The 21,028-nt window shown below is 40.2% G+C and overlaps 1 protein-coding gene across 4 annotated transcripts in view; it reads right to left on the bottom strand.

Annotated features, from left to right (window-relative positions):
• MICAL2 (microtubule associated monooxygenase, calponin and LIM domain containing 2) overlaps window positions 1–21,028 on the bottom strand; it is a 191,202-nt gene that overhangs the window by 4,479 nt on the left and 165,695 nt on the right. For 2 of the 4 annotated variants that reach the window (XM_077818417.1, XM_077818418.1), the window contains exons 25-28: window positions 18,196–18,290; window positions 12,796–12,888; window positions 10,214–10,307; window positions 1,971–2,070 (exon numbers count right to left, since the gene is read on the bottom strand). In XM_077818417.1, the coding sequence (XP_077674543.1) occupies window positions 1,971–2,070; window positions 10,214–10,307; window positions 12,796–12,888; window positions 18,196–18,290 (382 nt within the window). The remainder of the gene's footprint in view (window positions 1–1,970; window positions 2,071–10,213; window positions 10,308–12,795; window positions 12,889–18,195; window positions 18,291–21,028) is intronic. The other 2 variants (XM_077818419.1, XM_077818420.1) reach the window with 2 other exon arrangements.

The raw sequence follows: 21,028 nt of genomic DNA, 5'->3' as shown, positions 1-21,028 counted from the left end.
TAGACCCACTCTGCTGACTGTATCAAAAGCTTCGGTCAAGTCAATGAAGACTGCATACAGGTCCATGTTCTGCTTGAAACATTTTTCCTGGACCTGCCTTATGACAAAAATCATGTCCATAGTACTACGACGTGGTCTGAAACCACATTACGGCTTCTGGCAGATTCTCCTCAGATATGTTTGCAATGAGTCTGTTCAGAAGGATGTGAGCTAGTATTTTCCTTGCTGTTCAAAGGAAGGAAATGCTTCTGTAGTTTTCAGTCAGATTTGCTCCCTTTGATTTTGAACAGGGATACAATAATATCTTTCAAGTCTTGTGGCATTTCATCTTCCTCCCAAATGCTACTCAAGGTATCGTGAAACATCTCGAGAGCCTTTGGACCTGCTACTTTCTACACTTTGGAATACCATCCTTTCCAGAGCCTTGCCAGAGTTCAATTGTTTGATGGCATTCATGATCTCTTCAACTGTTGGAGGGAGGTCGAGATCATCTGATGGATTTCTCGGGTAATTGGTCAAGGACATGCTGATCAATACGGATGGTCTATTGAGTAGACTATTGAAGTGTTCAGCCCATCTCTGCATGATTCCTTCCTTGTCTTCGATGAGGGTCGTGCCACCTGCCGACTTCAAGAGAGCTGTGCCAGATTTAGATGGTCCATAGACTGCTTTGAGAGAGTCAAAGAACATCTTTATATTGTTTGTATCTGTGTAATGCTGAACTTATTCAGGTTTCCTCTCCCACCATTCATCATCCATTCTTCTCACTTCAAACTGGGCCTGGCTCTGTAAGTATTTAAATCTATCTTTCTTTGAGATGGAAGTGAGATCGTTCTGCCATTCAAACAAATGCTTTCTGCTGGTCACTTAGGAGTTTGGAAATGTCTTCATTGTTCTCACTGAACCAGGCCTGGCGTTTGTGACCAGCTGCACAATATGCAACTGATAAATGCCAACCATCGACCTGCTCCCAGAGCAGAACCCAGGGATTAAGAGATGCCATCTAGACCTACAGTGCACCACCCACCTAGCCCAAGCAGTAGGGAGTCACTTGACTCTGACTTGACAGGCATATATGGTACAAACATTTGTGTGAGCAAAGGTGCACATTTTTAGGACAATGACCAAAGTATTGATAGATTCATACTCAGTTTTAACCCACCCCATATTTTGACACCACTCACTCTGCCTCTGTATTCGACTCCTAAATAGAGCAGAATAAATAACTGAATTTTTAGTTTGGTGGCCAAACCAAAATATCTGGAAAAAAAATTAATTTCAGGTCAACCCAAAATGGAAATGGTTCAGCTTTTTCAGAATTTTTTTTCCCTAATGGAAACTATTTACCAGATTTTGCCAAAATTCAGAAGTAGTTTTGTTTGACCTGAAACTGTGTTTTCTGATGAGTAAACTATTCATCCAAAACATTTCACCCAGCTCTACTCCTAAATCTTTCCCAAATGAGTTTCATCTTTCCTCTCATTTCCTCGTGTTGCCCAGGAAAAGCTGATATACTGTAGGTTAGAAATCTCTCTCCACTCCCCACCCATTTGGTTCCTTGACCAATTTGTTTTCCAGTGGATTAAATGCCTGGGAGGTCATTAGGCCCTCATTACATGAGAGCAGAGCATCCACAAATAATAGTGCTATGTAATAGACCTATAGGATCAAAACCACTGTACCACTGGGGAGTTCAAGTGCATATCTGTGTTTGGAATAGAATGTAGCTTTGGGTGTATTTATTCTAACACACTTCCAACTCCAGGAAACAGTAGAGTAAGCAGGAGAAGCGTGGACTCTCTCTGTGTGCTAATGGCGATATGCTATGCAAGACACAAAGTCGCAATTTAGCTCAATAATGAGAGCAACATGTATCAAGAGGAAAATCCTGTGCCTGGGACCTAAAATGAGTCCACTTCCCCACCCCCCACATCTTTACTACTGATGACAAACTGTGTGTTCTTACTTACATGGTCAAGAGCTCAGACTCATAACACACTAATTTATTCTTCTCCAGGACCAGCTCAAACCATTCATGTAACAGCTGAGTTTCATCCTGTGTGCCTGAATCTGATTGAGATATAAAAAATAAATGTGTTATATTGGATTTCCCTCGCCATGATCAAACTGCTTTGAAGCCACTTTAAATGATCCTTGTTTGTAAGGCTAGATGTGTACCATATAGAACCTTTGTGATGTGATATTTATGTCAGTAGTTCTCCAGGGTACCAGATATATAACACACCTGTTTATATTTTGGTGAATAGTTTACTATAGTTAAGGATATACTGAATTTTAGGCTGGAATAAATACAAGAAAAGAATCCCGCTTCCATCTGGAAAATTAGCAGGTGTTTTTTGTTTTTTTTCAAATATTTGTCTACTCCTTTTTGAAATGGTCGGTATTAATTGCTCCTTATTCTGCATAAATAATTAATTTTTTTAATGTTAACACTAAGTTCCAGCACCTGATTTATCTATTTTAGGTGGATACCTCCATCAGAAACTTAAGGGTGGGCAAGGCTGGCATATCTCAACTGGTCCCTCCTCCTGGTGGGCCCCTCACTCTTAATCAAAGTCCCTACCAAAAGAGCCCCCAGCTCATTTCCCATCTGACCTTTGTCTTTAAATCTGCATCTGTGAAATAAATGTTTTGACTGATTAGAAAAGCTGCACTATAGACAGTCCGTTATTATTGTTAATATTATTTGTATTGTAGTAGTGTCTCCAGTCTAGGATGCCATTGTGCTCGGTGCTGTATAGTCATATAACAAAGAGATGGCCCCTGTCCCCAAAGAACTCACAATCTGGGTGTAAGACTATAAACAATTAGTGGATACAACTATTCTATAAAGAATAGATTCCCAAAAATGAAAACATTCCTTCACTGAGTGCCAATATTGCCCCACAAGAAGAGATGGCAATAGAAAACTGGCCTTTTCAAGCTGTCGTTCAGAGTATATTGGTGGACCTTTGTTTTAAGACCTGAAATGGCCCATCATCATAGAAACATAGGGCTGAAAGGGATTTGAGAGGTTATCTAGTCCAGCCCCCAGTGCTGAGTTAGGACCAAGTATATTGAGACCATTCCTGACAGGTGTTTGTCTAACCTGTTCTTAAAAACCTCCAATGGCAGGGATTCCGCAACCCCTTTGGACACCTATTCCAGTGCTTAACTATCCTTATAGTTAAAAAAGTTTTTCCTAATATCTAATCTACATCTCCCTTGCTGCAGATTAAACTAATTACTCCTTTCCTACCTTCAGTGGATTTGGAGAACAATTGATCATGGTCCTCTTTATTGCAGCCTTAAATACAGTTGAAGCCTGTTTTCAGATCCCCGTCCCACAACCCAGTTATCTTTTCTCAAGATTCAACATGCCCAGCTTTTTTAACCTTTCCTCATAGGTCAGATTTTCTAAATTTTATATCATTTTTGTTGCTCATCTCTGGACTCCAATTTGTCCATATCTTTCTTAAAGTGTGGCGCCCAGAACTGGACACAGTACCTCAGCGGAAACGTCACCAGTCCTGAGTAGAGTGGGACAATTACCTCCTATGTTTTCCATCGAACACACTTGTTAACATACTCCAGAATGATATTAGCTTTTTTCTCCACTGCATCATACTGGTGACTCGTATTCAATTTGTGATCCACTACAACCCCCGGATCTTTTTCAGCAGTACGACTGCCTAGACAGTTATTTTCCATTTTGTAGTTGTGCATATGATATTTTCTTCCTAAGTGTAGTAGTTTGCACTTGTCCTTATTAAATTGAATCTGGTTGATTTCAGACAAATTCTCCATTTTATCAAGATAATTTTGAATTCTAATCCTGTCCTCCAAAGTGTTTGCAACCCCTCCCAACTTGGTGTCATCTGCAAATTTTTCAAGCACCCTTTCCACTCCATTATCCAAGTAATTAATGAAAATAATGAACAGTACCGGCCTAAGGACAGACCCTTGTAGGAGCCAACTAGATACTTCCTGCCAGTTGGACACCGAACCACTGATAACTACTCTACTCATAATCATCTACCCTTTCAATGTTCTGTTAGAAGTAGGTACTCCTCACATCAGTAGGATCCCACAGGTCATTAATACATATGGCTAACTTTTCAAAAGAGGATGCAGTGCACTGAGGAAGCCCCCTACATGTATGAATCTAAAATGGATGCTTGTGTACCCTAGTCAGCTACCCCTTGGTGCAGGTTGTTTGTACCCTTGAAAAACTGGCTACAAAGTTAACAAACTCATCCCTTAACCTGATTCTTTGGTATTTTACCAACCATTTCCCAGCCAGACCTGCCAAAAAAACTCTAGGCCCAAGAGGCTTTCAAAAGATCTGAGCCCCCATAATCTCTTTTCCCCTTCTAGCTTGCTCTTCAGCCCAATTTTCCAGTTTCTTCTTTGCTAAATAAAAGAACCCCATAAAGAGTTATCCATCCTAAGATGACTTTTGGGGTGGGGGGGAGGTGGGGAGGGAGCTGCTTTTAGATTTTAAATATTTAGGGACAGTTAAATACTCTGTAATATGGCTCCCACTGTTACTAACTACAGTAGTACCGAGGAAGCTGGAAATGTGTCTCCATGACATCAGTCACGTCCATACTGCAGTGCACTTCCCTCTCAGCTTGTACAGTGAAACATAATAATAATAATAATAGGTAGGATGTAGATGTCTTAATTTACTTCAGGATTGTCCCAACTTTGAGGGACAATTCCAATGTCCAGCCAGTTCCACCAATGTCAGGATTCTGTCAGCATTTCAATAGACTCCCAGGACATCTGATCACTCTGGCTACTGTCAACACAGTGGTATCACTGTGTTGAAATCCTCCAGAGCAGTGCCTTCATCAGTCATGAGGCAGCAACGCCTCCTCTCCCACAGTACACTATGCATTTCAGCTCGCTCTCTCAGCTCTTCACCCGGGAGCAAGATGTAACCACTCACATCATGCTGAACTGCTCAGAGGCGCAAAGACATGAGCTGTCCACGAGTTCAGCAGCTCCCAGCCCAGAGAATGGTAGCTGGCTCTTCAATCTGCTGCTTCCCTGGGAGGGCAGTATGAAAAGAATAGAACTGGAAAGGAGTATGGGACAGAAAAAATGTGTGTGTGTGCCTGGGGGAGGAGGGGGTCAGAAAGAGAGAAAGAGAGAGTCAGCCGTAAAGGAATGCAGCTATGACTTCCAAAAAATCTTTTAGGTTAGGCCACTACCTCTTTGTTTGCTATTATAAACACATGCTAACATGGGGTGGCTTTTTGTCCCCTTCTAGTGACTGGACTGCTACTGCCCCTAACTCATGGACTTGGGCCTTTAGTTCAAGCAATTAGGGATACATGTTTTTAGAGGTCCCTGGATCAGACCTCACACAGGCGACCTGTCGAGGGGTGTCATTACACTGGGTTAGAAATTGAGGCAAGGAGTAGAGAACAACCTGAGAAAAGGAATAAGTATAGACAATTTAGAAGGAGAAAGACAGAGGTAGCACACCTAATGGGCCAGGAGCAGCAGCACAAGAGATAAAGGCATTGTCTCCTGTTTTTTCAATTTGAAAATATGATGAAGCTAAATTTGTGTACTTATAGAAATTTGTCATCTTGGTTAGGCATTATCATTCCCAAAAGCCAAAGCTGTCTAACTGGAATAGCAAGGTACAGGTATATGAGGTCTAGAGCTATGTGGAGAAAGGTAATTCAGTTTCCTGGAGGATTTTGATATTTTGAAATATGGATTCATTCTAGTTTGGAATGGAACCAAATAATTCAAAATTCTCCACAAAAGGGAATGGAGTCCTGGTTCTGGGGCAGTTTGCCTGGTGGGCTGCCCTAGTGTCATGGACTCTGACAGCCCTTGGGGTTCCCGACTCTGAGACAGTCTGACAGGCAGGATACGGAGACGCTGAGCAGATGAGCTGGCACAAAACGAGGCAGAATTCCAGTTCAGCCATTCTTGGGTTCCATCAGAACTTTGTCAAAGTCAATAGATTTTGATGAATCAGTACATTCAGACAAAAAACATTTTGTTAGAATTTTTCCAACCAGCTCTGATGGGGATATGTCTAGTTTAAATGCCTGTATGTAGCAGCATTTGTGTGTGTGTGTGTGCTACACACACACACTAAAAGCAGAAAGGCAGCCAGAATTTAAACCAGACAACACACTTACCCCCATACAGTTCTTATAAATGAAATTTTAATAGAGCATTTATTTTATTGCTAACAAGAGAATCTATTTTCATGGATGTGCATATGTACTGAACTTGTGCAAACACTCTGTCCTTCCTCCATCTCCTTCCCAATTTTTGCTATATTCTTGTTTTGGAAAAATATTGCTTTTTAAATATTTCCATGCTTATAGAATAAAATATCAGTTTCTCCCTCTAATAAAAGATTTGAGTTGTATTTCAACTGAAGTAAGCAAACAGCAATGTGGTTTGCCAAAATGCCTCTTATTCTAACAAAAACACCTACTGGAGCTGTAACAACAGTAGCTTTTCGTTTTTTCTTTCTCTGTCCTACAGAGTGCCCTCTAGTATCCAGAAGGCTGCATTGCATTTACTCACTGAACTTCTCTATTGATTTATCATTAATAATAATACCAATAGTTACTTAACTTACATGATTTATATCTTCCAAGTACAATACAACAAACTAAGTAATCTCCACAACACCCAAATGAGATAGGGAAGTTGTTCGGGTCAACTGGATGCCAGTTCCTGTGTTTATTTATTGAGACATGTTTTTGCAAAAAGGTGGCTTTTTATTTATCCAAATCCCTTTCATTTGAGGCTCCATTAGAAATTAAGATGTCCTTTTCTTTTTATTACAGTAACAACTTTAAGATGGCCTATTTAAAAACCAGCGTTTACTAAACATGGCTCTGAAACTTTCAATTTCCTGCCACCTTAGCATCTTTCTGCAGACAAAAGATTGGAGAATAAGCAGGCTCTTCCTTCAACTTCTTCCACTTGTTCTTTTTGGAAAAAGGTATAAAACTCACATTCCTGTCCACACACACTTTCAAAGGGTCTAATATTTCTGACTCTGTTTACAGTTTTAAATACTTCCCTTTTCCAAAAGGCAGTGCAAACAAACCCTGAGTACACTATCTATAAAAGCATAAGCCTACAGAAAGCTATTCACTGATGTACTGAAATATGGGGAGACTAATCGTGCTTCCTCAGCACGGATTTTTTTTCTTTACTAGTAACCTTCAAAACTTGTTTAATTAACTTTTGAGTTATACAAATTTCAGTTGAAAATGTGGTTCAAAACCTGTATTACTGCATTTCGTTGTAGGCAAAAGATCCCTATAAACCCACACAAATGTCACTAGAAAACAAAGCAGCAGTACATTAATGATTTATTATTTGGTATTTAGCACAGAATAAAGTAAATGAAGGGGGAAAACCACCAAAAATTATTCATAGGATTGATTATTTCTAATTTTTCTTTAAATGCATGAATTGTTGTCACTACAATTACGAGATCATCAAAGCCTCATTTTGTTCATCAGTCTTCATGGCAGTTTGTTTCACACCCACGCATGTTCTCTTCTAATTCAGTTCAGTAGCTAATGAATAACTCCCACTAACAAAAGAGCCTTTCATTCCATGCTCACATAATTATTAGAGGAGAGTTGCATAAATGTCACTGAAGACTAGTGTTTGCAGGCCTGTCTCTAAATTCGGTTATTCACAACCTTTGCAGCTCAATATTATTGCTTAACTGTGATCATTTTCTAATTACCTTAATAATACCTATTAAATCACTTGAGCTACATAAGCACAGGCCTACTTAAATACAACTTAACCTAATAAGCACTGGTCATTCATTAAACAATAATGCACATTTTTAAAAGGATGAATGGAATATTATCTGACTAAATCCTGTACTATTACATAAATGTTATTACAAGCAACAAAGCATTAACATTTTGATGTCTAGTTTGGAGAATTTCAGCTTGAAATTTTACACAATATGAGGTATTCAAACAGAATAGTCCTCACCCCTTTTCCTATCTGCCTGCATCTATAGCTGGCCACCCACATGAAAACAATCAACAGGGAGAAAAAAATAGCACTCTAATCTTAATGAAAGGAATTAAATTACTAAGGATGAAAAGGGAATGAGGAGCATCAATCTCTTAGCAGATGAGCCTTCTTTAGAAAATGTGATTGTCAAAATAATGGGAACAAGGGGTGGCTCTGGGCCATCCATTCTGGTATTCTGCATATATCCCTATTTCCCAGTAGTTAGAAGGGTTTTGATCTTCCATATTTTCAGAGACCTAGAGAAGAGCACAACTTTTTTCGTTCTATAACTAAGGGTACGTCTACACTACAGCCGTTACAGTGGCACAGCGACGGCACTGTAGCAAGCAGTGCCTCTCTAGCGCCATAGCACAGACACTTCATACATTGGCAGGAGGGTATTTTCCCCGTTGATGTAGCTAATCCCCTCTCCGAGAGGAGGTAGCAAAGTTGACAGAAGAATTCTTCCATCAACTTAGCCACATCTACACGGGGGTGGAGGGGAGGGGTAGGTCTGCCCAACTAGGCCGCACAGGGGGCAAAAATTTTCACAACCCTGCATGACATGGCTAAGATGATCTACTTTTTGAGTCTAGACCAGGCCTAACACTAACAACCCTTTGGGGATTCTCCTTTCAGAAAGACAGTAAGATGGGTGCCATCTTAGAAATCTTTATTTTTTAACTTAACAGATAATTGATGTTAGCTTTTTAAAAACATTTGAAATAGATTAGTTCGCTCAGTTATATGGTATTTGTTTTATAAACCAGTGGGGTAAATACTGAAGAACTTACACCTTTTACTTGGGCAAACATCTACTGGAGCCAATTCTTTACTTCAGTGTGTGTGTACTACAGTGATGGATGCTATAAACAGTACTAAAAAAAATACATGGAGACTTTACCATACTATGCAGCTAAGCATAAAAACAACATTTTCCAAGTGTTGGATGTTGCATCAAAAAACATCTAACTCCCTCGCACAAAATCACACTAGTGATTTAGGAGAGTTGGCTCGTAACCAGGAAGAATATAAAAAGCAGATTTGCAATATGACTGCCAGCTTTCAGACAATCTTTTAAATCTAAAATAGCTTTCAAACCTCCTCAGAAGGTAGATTGCATTGGACAGCCGTTTACGTTCATATTTTATTTAACAAGAAAAAAAAACCCTTAAGGTAAAATTGGGTCTTGAAATTTCATCCCTTAGAAAAGGGTGGCGTCAAACTGTGCTGACCACAGGAGGAGTGTCTCAGAGAGGCACAGTCCCTCTTGTTCTCCTTGCTCTGTGGGGAAGTCGTGTCACCCTTTTCTGAGGTGTAGCTTGCTTCCTCCCTTGCACCTGGCCAGTTCTGCAGGCTGTCACACTGGGGAGGGCAGCATTATGGCTCTACTGGCTCTACTAACTCTGCACTCCTCCCTTACACTGTCCACTTTCCCCTCCTCCTCCCGTCCAGTAGTTCATGTGGCAGAAGGGAAAGACATCACGTTAGGCATGGTCAGGGAAATCAAACTAAATGATCTAATGTTCCCTCTGGTCTTAAAAATCTATGAATCTGCGCCTCATCCTTCTGTGCATGAACTGTAATGTGAATAGTCCTTATGTAGACATGTAGGGGGACCTTATATCCTCTAACTCCCCTCCACTGCTGGGTCAGGACTAACTAAAACTTAACCTTTCACTGGAGCAGGGAAAAATCCCTATTATCTCCTGTCCATAAGAAAACAGCATTTCATAGTTCAGGTCTGTCTCACTATGCATTGCCCTTTTACATAGTTTGTTTGAGTTCTTTCCATGGTTCAGTCACTGACTGCTATCATATTATTGATACTCAGAGAGAAGCTGTTAAGGACCTTGTTACTAAGCATAGGCTGCTGGCTTGGTAACTGAGTTACTGCACATAAAAACATCCCTGATTCTGTAGTGTAGATGAAATCAGGCTCAGGATTTTAAACAAGGTGAGGGAAGTAGATTCAGCTTCAAGTTCCAATAGCTACAAATTCACAACTGATAACACCTAAAGCTGCTTGGCAAATGGAAAAAAAAACCAGGCGATTTTTTTCTCATTTATTGTTTCAGGGAAAATTTTCCAACCACCTATACTTTTAAAACAGTTGTAAAACTTGCTCTGCTTTTAAAGAGGCACCAAATAATCACAAATTTCTTGCCCCATTTACCTGATTCTCCTCGCAGTTCCCTCTCCAGTTTAACACCATTTATCTCGAGGGCCCTCTGTCTTTCCTCCACTTCTTCCAGTTGGCGCTGTATAGCCTGCAGAATAATAATGATTACAAAAGATAAAAATACAGCTTTAAAATATAGAGAGGAAGGATGGTCCAGTCGTTTGGGCACTAGCCTGGGACTTGGTCCAGGTAAAGGTAAAGGGACGTTCAGGTCCCTTTACTGTTAAAGTTTTCCAGTGTCATCTTGGGTAAGTCACTGAGGGCCCGATTTGCCATCAATATTTAGGCGCCTCGTGGGATTTTTGAAAGCACTTTTGAAAAATCCCGCTAGGCGTCTATCTGCATCTTTAAGTGCTTAGGTTTCAGAGTAACAGCCGTGTTAGTCTGTATTCGCAAAAAGAAAAGGAGTACTTGTAGCATCTTAGACACTAACCAATTTATTTGAGCATAAGCTTTCGTGAGCATCCGATGAAGCGAGCTGTAGCTCACGAAAGCTTATGCTCAAATAAATTGGTTAGTCTCTAAGGTGCCACAAGTACTCCTTTTCTTTTTAAGTGCTTAAATACCTTTAAAAATCTGGCCCTTTGTCTTGCTTTGCCTCAGTTCACCATCTGTAAAATGGGGATAACAGCAGCTCCCTACTTCCCAGGGCTGCTGTGAAGGTAACTATATTAAAGATTATGAGGCACTCAGACACTATGGTAACGGGAGCCATATTGGTACCTAAAATAGCTTCAAGGTTTTGTCTACTATTCTGAATTGAGTGGGATAGTTCAGCTATTTTTTCTTCTCATATAACCTTCTGATATGGAAAAGAAAAGGGTATATAGCTCCATAATTCCTATTAATTGGCACTGAACAGGTAACCCTGAGATGAACTGAGCTGACCATACTCTCTAAACATGTCTTTGTCGTAGGCCAAGTATTTTCAAAAGCATCCATTGATTTTGGGTGCCCGATCTGTGACACCTTTAAAGGGCCACATTTTTGAAAGGGTAGGTGCCTAGTATTTCCTTAAATTCAGGCCCTGTGAAGGTGTCCAAAGCTGGGCGCCCAAAATCACTGGGCACTTTCTGAAAATGTTTATTACCATATTGCCATAAAATAAGGGAAGACGCTTACAAATGTGTTCCCCCCCCCACCAGGAATTTTGTTTACTTGTTTCATTTTTGCTATTTCAGTTTTACAAAAAAATACATTAAGCACATGTCGATTTTTTTCTTTTTTAGTTGCTTCTATTTTGTCATTGATTTCTCAGTAATGATTAGTCAAATATTTTCTAAAATATCAAGAAAATGTAAAGAAAAATGCAATAGGTTCAAGCGTAAAATATCTATTCATTTAAAGTACAATAAATCAGTAGAGGAGACCCATTTAAAAATTCCAGAGATTTCAATTTCACTTCTCATTATATAGCGTATATATGTTTATATTAATATAATATTTTATATATATATATATATGCACGCACTAATTATATATATATATATATATATACACACACACACACATATTTACTCTTTGTATGACAGTAACACCTAGAGCCCCAATTGAAACTGGGGCTGTACAAACACATAGTGAGAGACGGTCCCTGCCTCAAAGAAAGGTATGTCTGAACAGACAAAAGTGGCCTTCAATGCTCCACATAAATTTGTAAGGCCAGATTTTGCAAAGAGAATTCAGCACCCAGCAGATCCCATTGAGAACTTCATTTAGGAGCCAAAATGGGAGCTGAGCACTTTCGAAAATCTAGCCTGTACTACCTGAGCAATGCAAATTCAGACAGAGAATGCAACTCGTGTATAGGCGTGAAGGGAGTTAACTATGACCTGTGATTTTGGCACATTAGAATCAGACACCATTTGAGATCAGCTCATTGAGAAGTGTGCTCACAAAACATTGCATGACAGATACTTGCAATAGGAGGGTTCAAGTGCAGAACTGCATGAGTCACCATGGGCAGAATCTAGAGTTCCTTCTGCTTTGTCTGGAGAAAAGAGCCTTTAAAAAGGGCCATCTTATCCTATTGCACAATTAACAAAGGAATAACTATTATTCCCATTGTACAGGTGGGGGAACTGAGGCACGGGGAAAAAAATCATGTGTTTTTCCTAATCCTCTCTGGTGTGTAGTAATAGGGTAGTATCCCTTTTTATCCTTTCTAAATTAGCAGTTCACTTGCAGGCCCTATTTGTTTAAATTTCACTGGTCTTTGCAGTCACTTTCTATTCCACTGTATTCCTGAGTTAGGTGCTCATCCTCATCACCAGTTGTTCCATCTTTTGCTTTTTATATGACAATAAAAATAGTATGAAGAAGCTACATGGGCACAGTTGGGTTCCGAATAAATCATCTTTACTAACTGTAGATAAACATGCAAAGCTAGCTGCATACATCCTGCTGCTCTGACTGCTTTCCAAGCACTTCTGCAACATAAAACACAGTAAGCATCACTAGAGGGCTTGCAAATTATTTAAAGGGACTAATATCCACACACTACACCCCCATCACCCTCTTTTCTCCCCCACCCACAAAATACCCTTAAGTGTGACACGACCTCAGTTTTATTTTGTCACCTGGGCTTTATGGAGTCTTTTCAGCTCCTCTTGTTTAACCAATTGCTTTGTTTCCTTTTCTAGTTTTCTCCTTCTTCTAAGGGTCCTTTTTGCCTATAAGAGTAAGGGGAGAAAAGAAGGTAATCAATACCCTGTACTTAGTCATCTTAGATTTTCATAGACTTGCCTGCTGCAAATGTTAAGTAGTTTTTGATTCACTCAGCTAGGTTTATTCTCAGCCATTAAGACATTATCAGTAAGACCCTCACTGCATCCCTAGCTAAGCATTCGCTATTTCTGTCAATGAAGGGAAAATTGAATCCATAGAGCTACACAACTACACACCTATGACCACACATCTCACAATAGCTTCTGTGAACATCATGGTTACCAGAGAACAGAAAGTACCAGCTTCCTATGAAAAACATGACCTATTTTTTACTGTACCCGACAGTCACTAAATACTCAGTTTCTTTGTGTAAATAATCACTTCTTTGTTTGTTAAAATTTTATATTATATGTAAAAATATGCTTTCCAAAAATGACTGGACTTGATCCCTAGCTGATGTGGCTCCACTGACCTCCATGAAGCTATACCAATTTACACCAGAAGAGGATCTGGCCCTCTGTTTATTAATCAACTCTGATGCAATTCTGAAGTCAGTCATATTCTACAACAGCAGTTCAATTTGGGCAGCTTGTAATGTAATAAGATTGATGTAGTCTGAAGCAGTGTAACAATCACGTTAGCATCTGAAACCAGATAATGTTTGTCTTCTCCAAAACCAGCTTTATTATTGCCATTAAAGAGCATCCTTTTCTTTTCTTTTTTGTCCCCTCTCTTCCTGGTGATAATCAACACTCTTTATTTTTCAAGTTACAAGGTATGTTGCAATGGGAACATTTTTATGGGCACAAATCACTGACCACTGCAATGCCCTCCAAGAAGTACAACAAAGCAATTGTTAAAGGGTTCATATAGGGAGTGGCATGCACTGTTTAATCTTGTTCCTCACTTATACTATCTGAAAATGTTTCAAGACTAGTCATGATTTCCCACTCAAGGAAAAAGAAAGACAGGAAATAAGAGAATAATAGACAAGAAAATAGAAGTCTAGAAGCCAGAATTCTCTCAGAATGCTACATTTCAATTTCTCTTCAGTTTTGTCAATGGAGAATGTAAGATACCTGTAAGATACCAGGCAAAACTGGTATGTAAACTTGCACTGGGAGCCAACTGAGATGAATCGATACATTTAATAGTGGATGTGACTCAAAATAGGGCAAGCAACGCCAGGCCTGAGTCACTGCCACTGGTTTGTGTTATAGTTTGTCATTTACATCATATTCCACCTGACATTTTGTTAGTGCTAGTTTTTGCTCATTACCATATGTCCATTTGTGCCTTCCAGCTGTTTGAATTCATGAAACTCATCCCTGTTCAGTTCATGCCTGTTTTCTTTGTTCTTTTTCACCTATAAGTTTTCTGTATTTCATTTAATCCACCATTATTATTTTTTTCTATTTCAGTTTCTTTTTCTGGTTCTTTCTCTTCACACTGTGTTTTTTGCTTTTGTTTTTTTTTTTTTAAAGAGCTTTATTCTTCGAAGCTTCTGGTGTTTGAGTTTAACAAGATCTGTGTCTCAACTAACACTTACTCATTTTTCTTTTACAAACAACTGATGTCTTCAGCACAGAATATCCAGGAAAACTTTGAAACACTGTGATAGCTAATAATTGGTAAAAAAATAAAAAGATAAAAAAATAAAAAGAATTACATAATATTGCTGGTAGCCTCAAACATCAAAGTGAGGGGGAAGCGTTTGCTGTATCTCCATTGCACATAGGTGAGCCAGTGCATGTGGATGGACATATGGGAGAGCCTCTGCCTCCCTGGAAATGTCTCCTAAACTCTCTGAGACATGTTTGTTGGTGAATTGTAGGTAAGAGGAGTGGGAGGAGAAGCAGTTAAAAGACAAATGTAGCTTGAGAACTGAAAAAAGGGGCTACCCTTTCTACTTCTCCAGCCCTTCCCTCTAAGCCAAGTTTTTGCAAAGATCAAATTGATATTTCCTGCACATCTTTTGATGAGTTTGGGAGGGGAAGCTTGGGGTCAAATGGAACAGATCAGCTTACCCTTCGTTGCACTGGTTTGGAGAGTCCTTCAAAATATTAATCTGCGCCTTTGAAAAATACACTAGTGGGTTTGCTGCCTTGCTTCCTCAATGCACCTTTGCCCTTTTAGACACAGACACACACGAGTAGGTATATTACCTCTGTGTCTGACCACCTTCTCAATATTTCACGGAAGGGGGTCGTGGGTGGTTTCTGCCAAAAGCTAAGAATTAGTTGATTGTCATGGTTACTGTGAGATGTTTGCATGGGAAATGGTTTAAGCGATATGCAAAATGTAGCATATTAAGTTGCAAAACTGTTGAAGTGAAATTTGTCATCTGAGGTGAGGCAGGGTCTCATTGCTAACTCAATCAATACTGAGAACAATGGGCATCCATGGAGACAACACTTGGTCTACTGCCTGGATCAGTTGAAGACTTGAGCTGAAGGAAACCTAGGAGAGCTGTCTGAAGAGAGGGCCCCCTGGGCTAAAAGACAATAGCCTGTAACTGCATAACAGCAGAAGAAATGGCAACAAGTTGTTATCCATTACAGAGGAGAAACTCTGCCTGTTGGTGGCTTTCATGAAAGGATCCCAATTTTCTGAACTTGGCAAGTGCTGCAAGGACTAACCATTGGGTGAGAAATACCTTATTAGATAGGAAAGTAATGTTTTAATAAGTACTGTATAGGCTATAGATTGCGTTTTAGGATTTTCTTTTATATGTAACCTTATGTCTCCAAACTGTTATACTTGCTGGTTTTTGAATTCGTATCTCATGCTCTGCTAAATAAACTTCAGTTTGATTTCACTATAGACAAGTCTAAGTGCCTTGTGCTAAGGAGAGTGTCAGATTGAGGTGAAACCAGTGAATTGGGCTACACTGCTTCCACAGAGGCAGCAGATATAGGAGTACATTGTGGGTGTCCAGAAGATAGGGGACTGGGCACACAGTGAGGTGTGTAAACTGCTAGCCTGCAGAAAGAAAATGCAGGTCTTGTGGAGCCTAGAGCAGGGGGCCGATGTTGTCAGCAGCTAGTTGTTGGGGAGTGTTCCCCTGGTTGGCAGAGAAAGGGCTCCCTTCTGCTGTGGGCTAGTGATTGGGATACACCCTAGACACCTCAGGTAAGCCTGAAAAGCATCATACCCTTACATTTCAAAATGTGATTCCCGTGGAAATAGGTTATCGGATTTTGGGCCCTTCAGGTTTTGGTCATTCCAAGCCTGATTTAACCTCAGTTCATCCTTCTGGGTTGTGCTACTGTAACGCTGACAGACCCCAGTCGTCGACGGGCAGGATCAAACAAGGTTCAACAAGGACAAGTGCAGAGTCCTGTACTTAGGACAGAAGAATCCCATGCACTGCTACAGACTAGGGACCAAGTGGCTAGGCAGCAGTTCTGCAGGAAAGAACCCAGGAGTTACAGTGGACGAGAAGCTGGATATGAGTCAACAGCGTGCCCTTGTTGCCAAGAAGGCTAACGGCATTTTGGGCTGTATAAGTAGGAGCATTGCCAGCAGATCGAGGGACGTGATCATTCCCTGCTATTCGGCATTGGTGAGGCCTCACCTGGAGTACTGTGTCCAGTTTTGGGCCCTACACTACAAGAAGGATGTCGAAAAATTGGAAAGAGTCCAGCAGAGGGCAACAAAAATGATTAGGGGGCTGGAATACATGACTTATGAGGAGAGGTTGAGGGAACTTGGATTATTTAGTCTGCAGAAGAGAAGAATGAGGGGGGATTTGATAGCTGCTTTCAAGTACCTGGAAGGGGGTTCCAAAGAGGATGGATCTAGACTGTTCTCAGTGGTAGCAGATGACAGAACAAGGAGTAATGGTCTCAAGGTGCAGTGGGGGAGGTTTAGGTTGGATATTAGGGAAAACTTTTTCACTAGGAGGGTGCTGAAGCACTGGAATCGGTTACCTAGGGAGGTGGTCGAATCTCCTTCCTTAGAGGTTTTTAAGGTCAGGCTTGACAAAGTCCTGGCTGGGATGATTTAGTTGGGGATTAGTTCTGCTTTGAGCAGGGGGTTGGACTAGATGACCTCCTGAAGTCTCTTCCAACTCTGATATTCTATGATTCTATGACCTCTGAAGCTTAGTACATGAGCCTCTACAGCATAAGCTAAAAGCCAGCTGGCTATTAGCTAAGGCTATAGAGCAGACTAATTTCATCTCTCTCTCTCTGTGGTCTCAGTGCTGCTAGATGGCACAGAACACACACCCAGAAGGTGTGTGGGTTACATACTTCCCCTAACTGAGGAAGTGTGTCCCGAGCTTCAAAGACTTCCCAGCTGAAATGCTGGACGAACCCCCACTTGTAACACTGACAGACCCCACTTGTTGGCGGGCGGGATCGAACTAGGGACCTCTGGAGCTTAGTACTTGAGCCTTTACAGCATGAGCTAAAAGCCAACTGCTTATTAGCTCAGGCTGTAGAGCAGACTCATTTAACTCTCTCTCTTTAAGTGGTCTCAGTGCCACTAGATGGGACAGAACACCATACCCAGAAGGTATGTGGGTTGCACTACAAACATTAACTTGTCTAATTAAAAAAAACAAAACAACTCACAATGCCACCTCCTAATCCAAGCAACCTTTCTGGTTAGGCCATCTACTGATGCTACTTACTGATGCCCCTCCACTTTCAGAGAAAGGGTAAACAAGTCTCTGATGAGCCATTCAGCCTACAGAATCTCTCTCTCTTCAAGTAAGAGTTGAAGATCAAAATCTCATTGGTATTTTAGCTCTCTTATTTCCTATTAGATACCGAAACACAGCTAGACCTAGCTGAGCCCAGTATACAGTAGGCATTTCGGGGGTATAATTTCATGATGGGACTGCATGGCTCATTTAATATTTCTGATTAGAATAAATATAACATTTTCCATGCAATCTGCCTGTAGTTCTTTTTAAATGAAGTGGTGTTTTCCCAAGAGAAATCTGCATCTGTTCGTTTTAATTTTTTCAATGGTTTGTTTGTTGGGCTACATATTAAAACCACTTAAGAAATGCAGCTTCAAAGTGGTTTATGTTAAGCACGTCTGTTATTCAAATTAAATCCATCTCTGTCAAAGTTCTTATAACCTGTGGGGGGTGGGGGGGCGGTTCTGACAGGTACAAGAAATTCTGGTACCTGTTTTTTGGAAAGAGACCTGATGTGGTTCAATCCGTTATATATTACAATGCTAGGTTTGCATGTCAACCCCCCCCCCCAAACTGTTCCATTTTAAAATCAAAATCACACAAATTTTAAGTATAATTCAACAGTGAAAGTTTCTTTTTGTTTCTAAGTAAAGGTTACCTTGAGTGCTATTGAAGGCTTGTGTTCAAATTCACCATCAGAGGAAGAAGAATAAGATGCAGTCACTTGTTTTTTGACAGATAGGTGTTCAGAGCCTAAAATGCAGGAACAAAGTGAAGCAGGAAGTATTCTCCCTTGAGACATATGGACATTCACCCTAGCCACTTGCATAGTGCACCTGCCCTGAGCTTTATTAGGTTGCACCTAAAGGCAATTTGGGAATTTGGCTGATCGTGTTAATTAAATTTTTGGCCAGTGTCCAAGGCCTTTGCTGCTTGTTATTTGGAATTCTTTTTTAAACATAGCAGTATTATGTATCAATCAATTAATTCCTTAAACACCATCTATGTAGCATGATGCTCAAAATGCATTCAGAAATGAAATTTATTATTAAAAAGCATATCTGAAGTTAGCCATATTACTTAAATGATTGTGTAAGGCTCACCATGCGGTGTAATTGAATGCAAAAAGTCTGAGCCAGCTCTTAAACAAATTACCCTTGTGGCTTCTAGCATCTGGCACCCATTTTTACTACATGACATCTGCTCAGTGTAAAATGGCTGGCGTCAGAATGTCTGGTCATATAAAAAAATCACAAATGTAATCAGAAGCAAATGGACTAAGAGAACAAGGCTTTATCACATAGTCTCATGCAATATAAATATTTCATTAATTATGTCTAAACAAATGTCACTTGTATTTTTCTTTCTTAAGAATATTATCACATCATTGAACTGTTGATTAAAATGCCATAATAAGTCAGGAAAATCCATACATCACAACAATATACTCTATGAGGGAAATTCAAATGATATCATTGGGAAAAACATGCATTCAGGAATACAAATTAATGTATATTTAACTACAACAATTTTATTATACCCATTTCACTAGAGTCTTGTTCTACCTGGCTGTTTTGTTCTTCTCAATTTATTTGTCTAATTCCTATCTTTATTCTCTTTGTTTAAGAAAATAAAACTGCTCCAGGAACATCTGTCTCCACACTTCAACCTGCTGCAGGGTTAATTATTAACATCTGGACTGGACTGCATCTTGGGAGTACACACAATGTAAAGTGATCAATGACTTCTTGCTTAGTGTTTGCCAGGTAACTGTTGATTTGCTATAATCCAGTATATGAATGCAAGTTTTATTTGGAATATGATCACTTCCCATTCCCCTCACTGTAAGTTTCCTTCCTTTTCTCATTTGTTTCACTGTGAATCCAAACCCTGCAAAAGCAGAATTAATTTAGTCTCAAAAAAGACTAAAAATTGGAATCACTGAAACATGTTCATTCCAGAAAAGTAACTAAATGGTAGCAAGCACAACAATAGAGGGCCAAATTCTGCTCTCAGTAAGGCCATGTGTATACTACTACTTAGGTTGGCAAAACTTATGTCTCTCAGGGTGTGGAAAACCCCCCCCCTCCCCCCCAGCAACTTAAATTACCCTGGCATAAGTGGCAGTGTGCAAAATGCTATGTCATCGGAAGAGCTTCTCCCACAGCTCATTGGGGGTGGTTTAATTATGTTCATTGGAGAGCTCTCTCCCGTCAGCATAGAGCAGCTACACAAGAGATCTTACAGGGGTGCAGCTACATCGGTACAGTCGTACTGCTGTAAGCTCTCTAGTGTAGACATAGCCTCAATTACATCAACTTAATCATGGAATAACTCTGTTGACTTCACACCAAACCACTGACCTTCATGAAGTTGCAGGCTTAGAAGGGTCTAATTGAGAGCAGAATTGGTTCTCATAAGATTTCTAGGAGCTACACAGGTCAAGAAAAACAGTTACTCATAAAAAGAGGAGCTGTCTAGACTCAAGAAGCCACTTCAGTCAGAATTCTGAAAGACACAGGGCCAGATCCCCAAGTGTGCCTGACCTATACATATGGGAACAATGGGGAGCTTTCCACTCCCGACCCCGTCTTTAGAGCAGAGGACAGGGTGCAAGTCAGAGTGGCTCTAACTTGCACCTGCTGGAATAGCCCTTTTGGGGGCTGATCAGCTGATCACAATTGTCGGTGTACAGAAAGGTCACCACTACCTCAGCATGTCTGCAACACTGTAGGGCCAGCAGCGGATGATGTACAGCCAGTTATGCTAGCTTTCTGTTATCCAGGGAAATTCTCTAAGACAGCCTTTACGCTGTCAGAATGGGTAAAAAGGAATTAATTAGGGGCTGGGTTCTGGCTCACAGTCATGTTTCTTTTGGTTTAACTCATTCAAATATCATCTCTCTTGATTTTGTTTTTCTCTGTTTTTTACCAAATACCTCCAGTACCTGTCTTCTGATCACATTGTCATTGAAATAAAATTCCATAAAATGCAAATTTTTAAGCTTTACATAATTTTCTGGTGGGGTTGGTAACACAATCAACTACATGTTCCCTTTTGTCTTTCTTCAGTGGGAATAAATTATTGCCTTGCTCTGTCCTCCTCTCTGAGTTACATCAATAATTAAAAAGTGTTACCAGGTGTAGAGGATAAACAGCCTTCTCTGATACAAGAGCACCTGTCTCCTTCTCAAGGGACTCTGACTGGGGAGTTGTTTGCCTTTTTGGAACAGAGGCAGAGTCATTCACTTCCCTGAGGGTTTAGGTCAAGGGCCATCACAAGAGGGTGAAGAAGTCAGTGTCCTCACGTAAAATGGATTAATAGTATAGTCCCAACAGTGTCTGTCACCTTATGTATTTTGGAATGTCAGGCATCTGTCTCTTATTCTGCTTCAGAAACCAATTTAGTGGTCTGTAAAAAGTCCAGTCTTTTGAGGGACATTGTATAAGCATTGTTAGGAGACACCAGACAACTAATTGATAACTAGCAAT

The sequence above is a fragment of the Eretmochelys imbricata genome, chromosome 6 (genome assembly GCF_965152235.1).
Source record: "Eretmochelys imbricata isolate rEreImb1 chromosome 6, rEreImb1.hap1, whole genome shotgun sequence".
NCBI lineage: Eukaryota > Metazoa > Chordata > Testudines > Cheloniidae > Eretmochelys > Eretmochelys imbricata.
The sequence above is the reverse complement of the archived record's forward strand: the minus strand, read 5'-3'. Positions and strand labels throughout refer to the sequence as shown.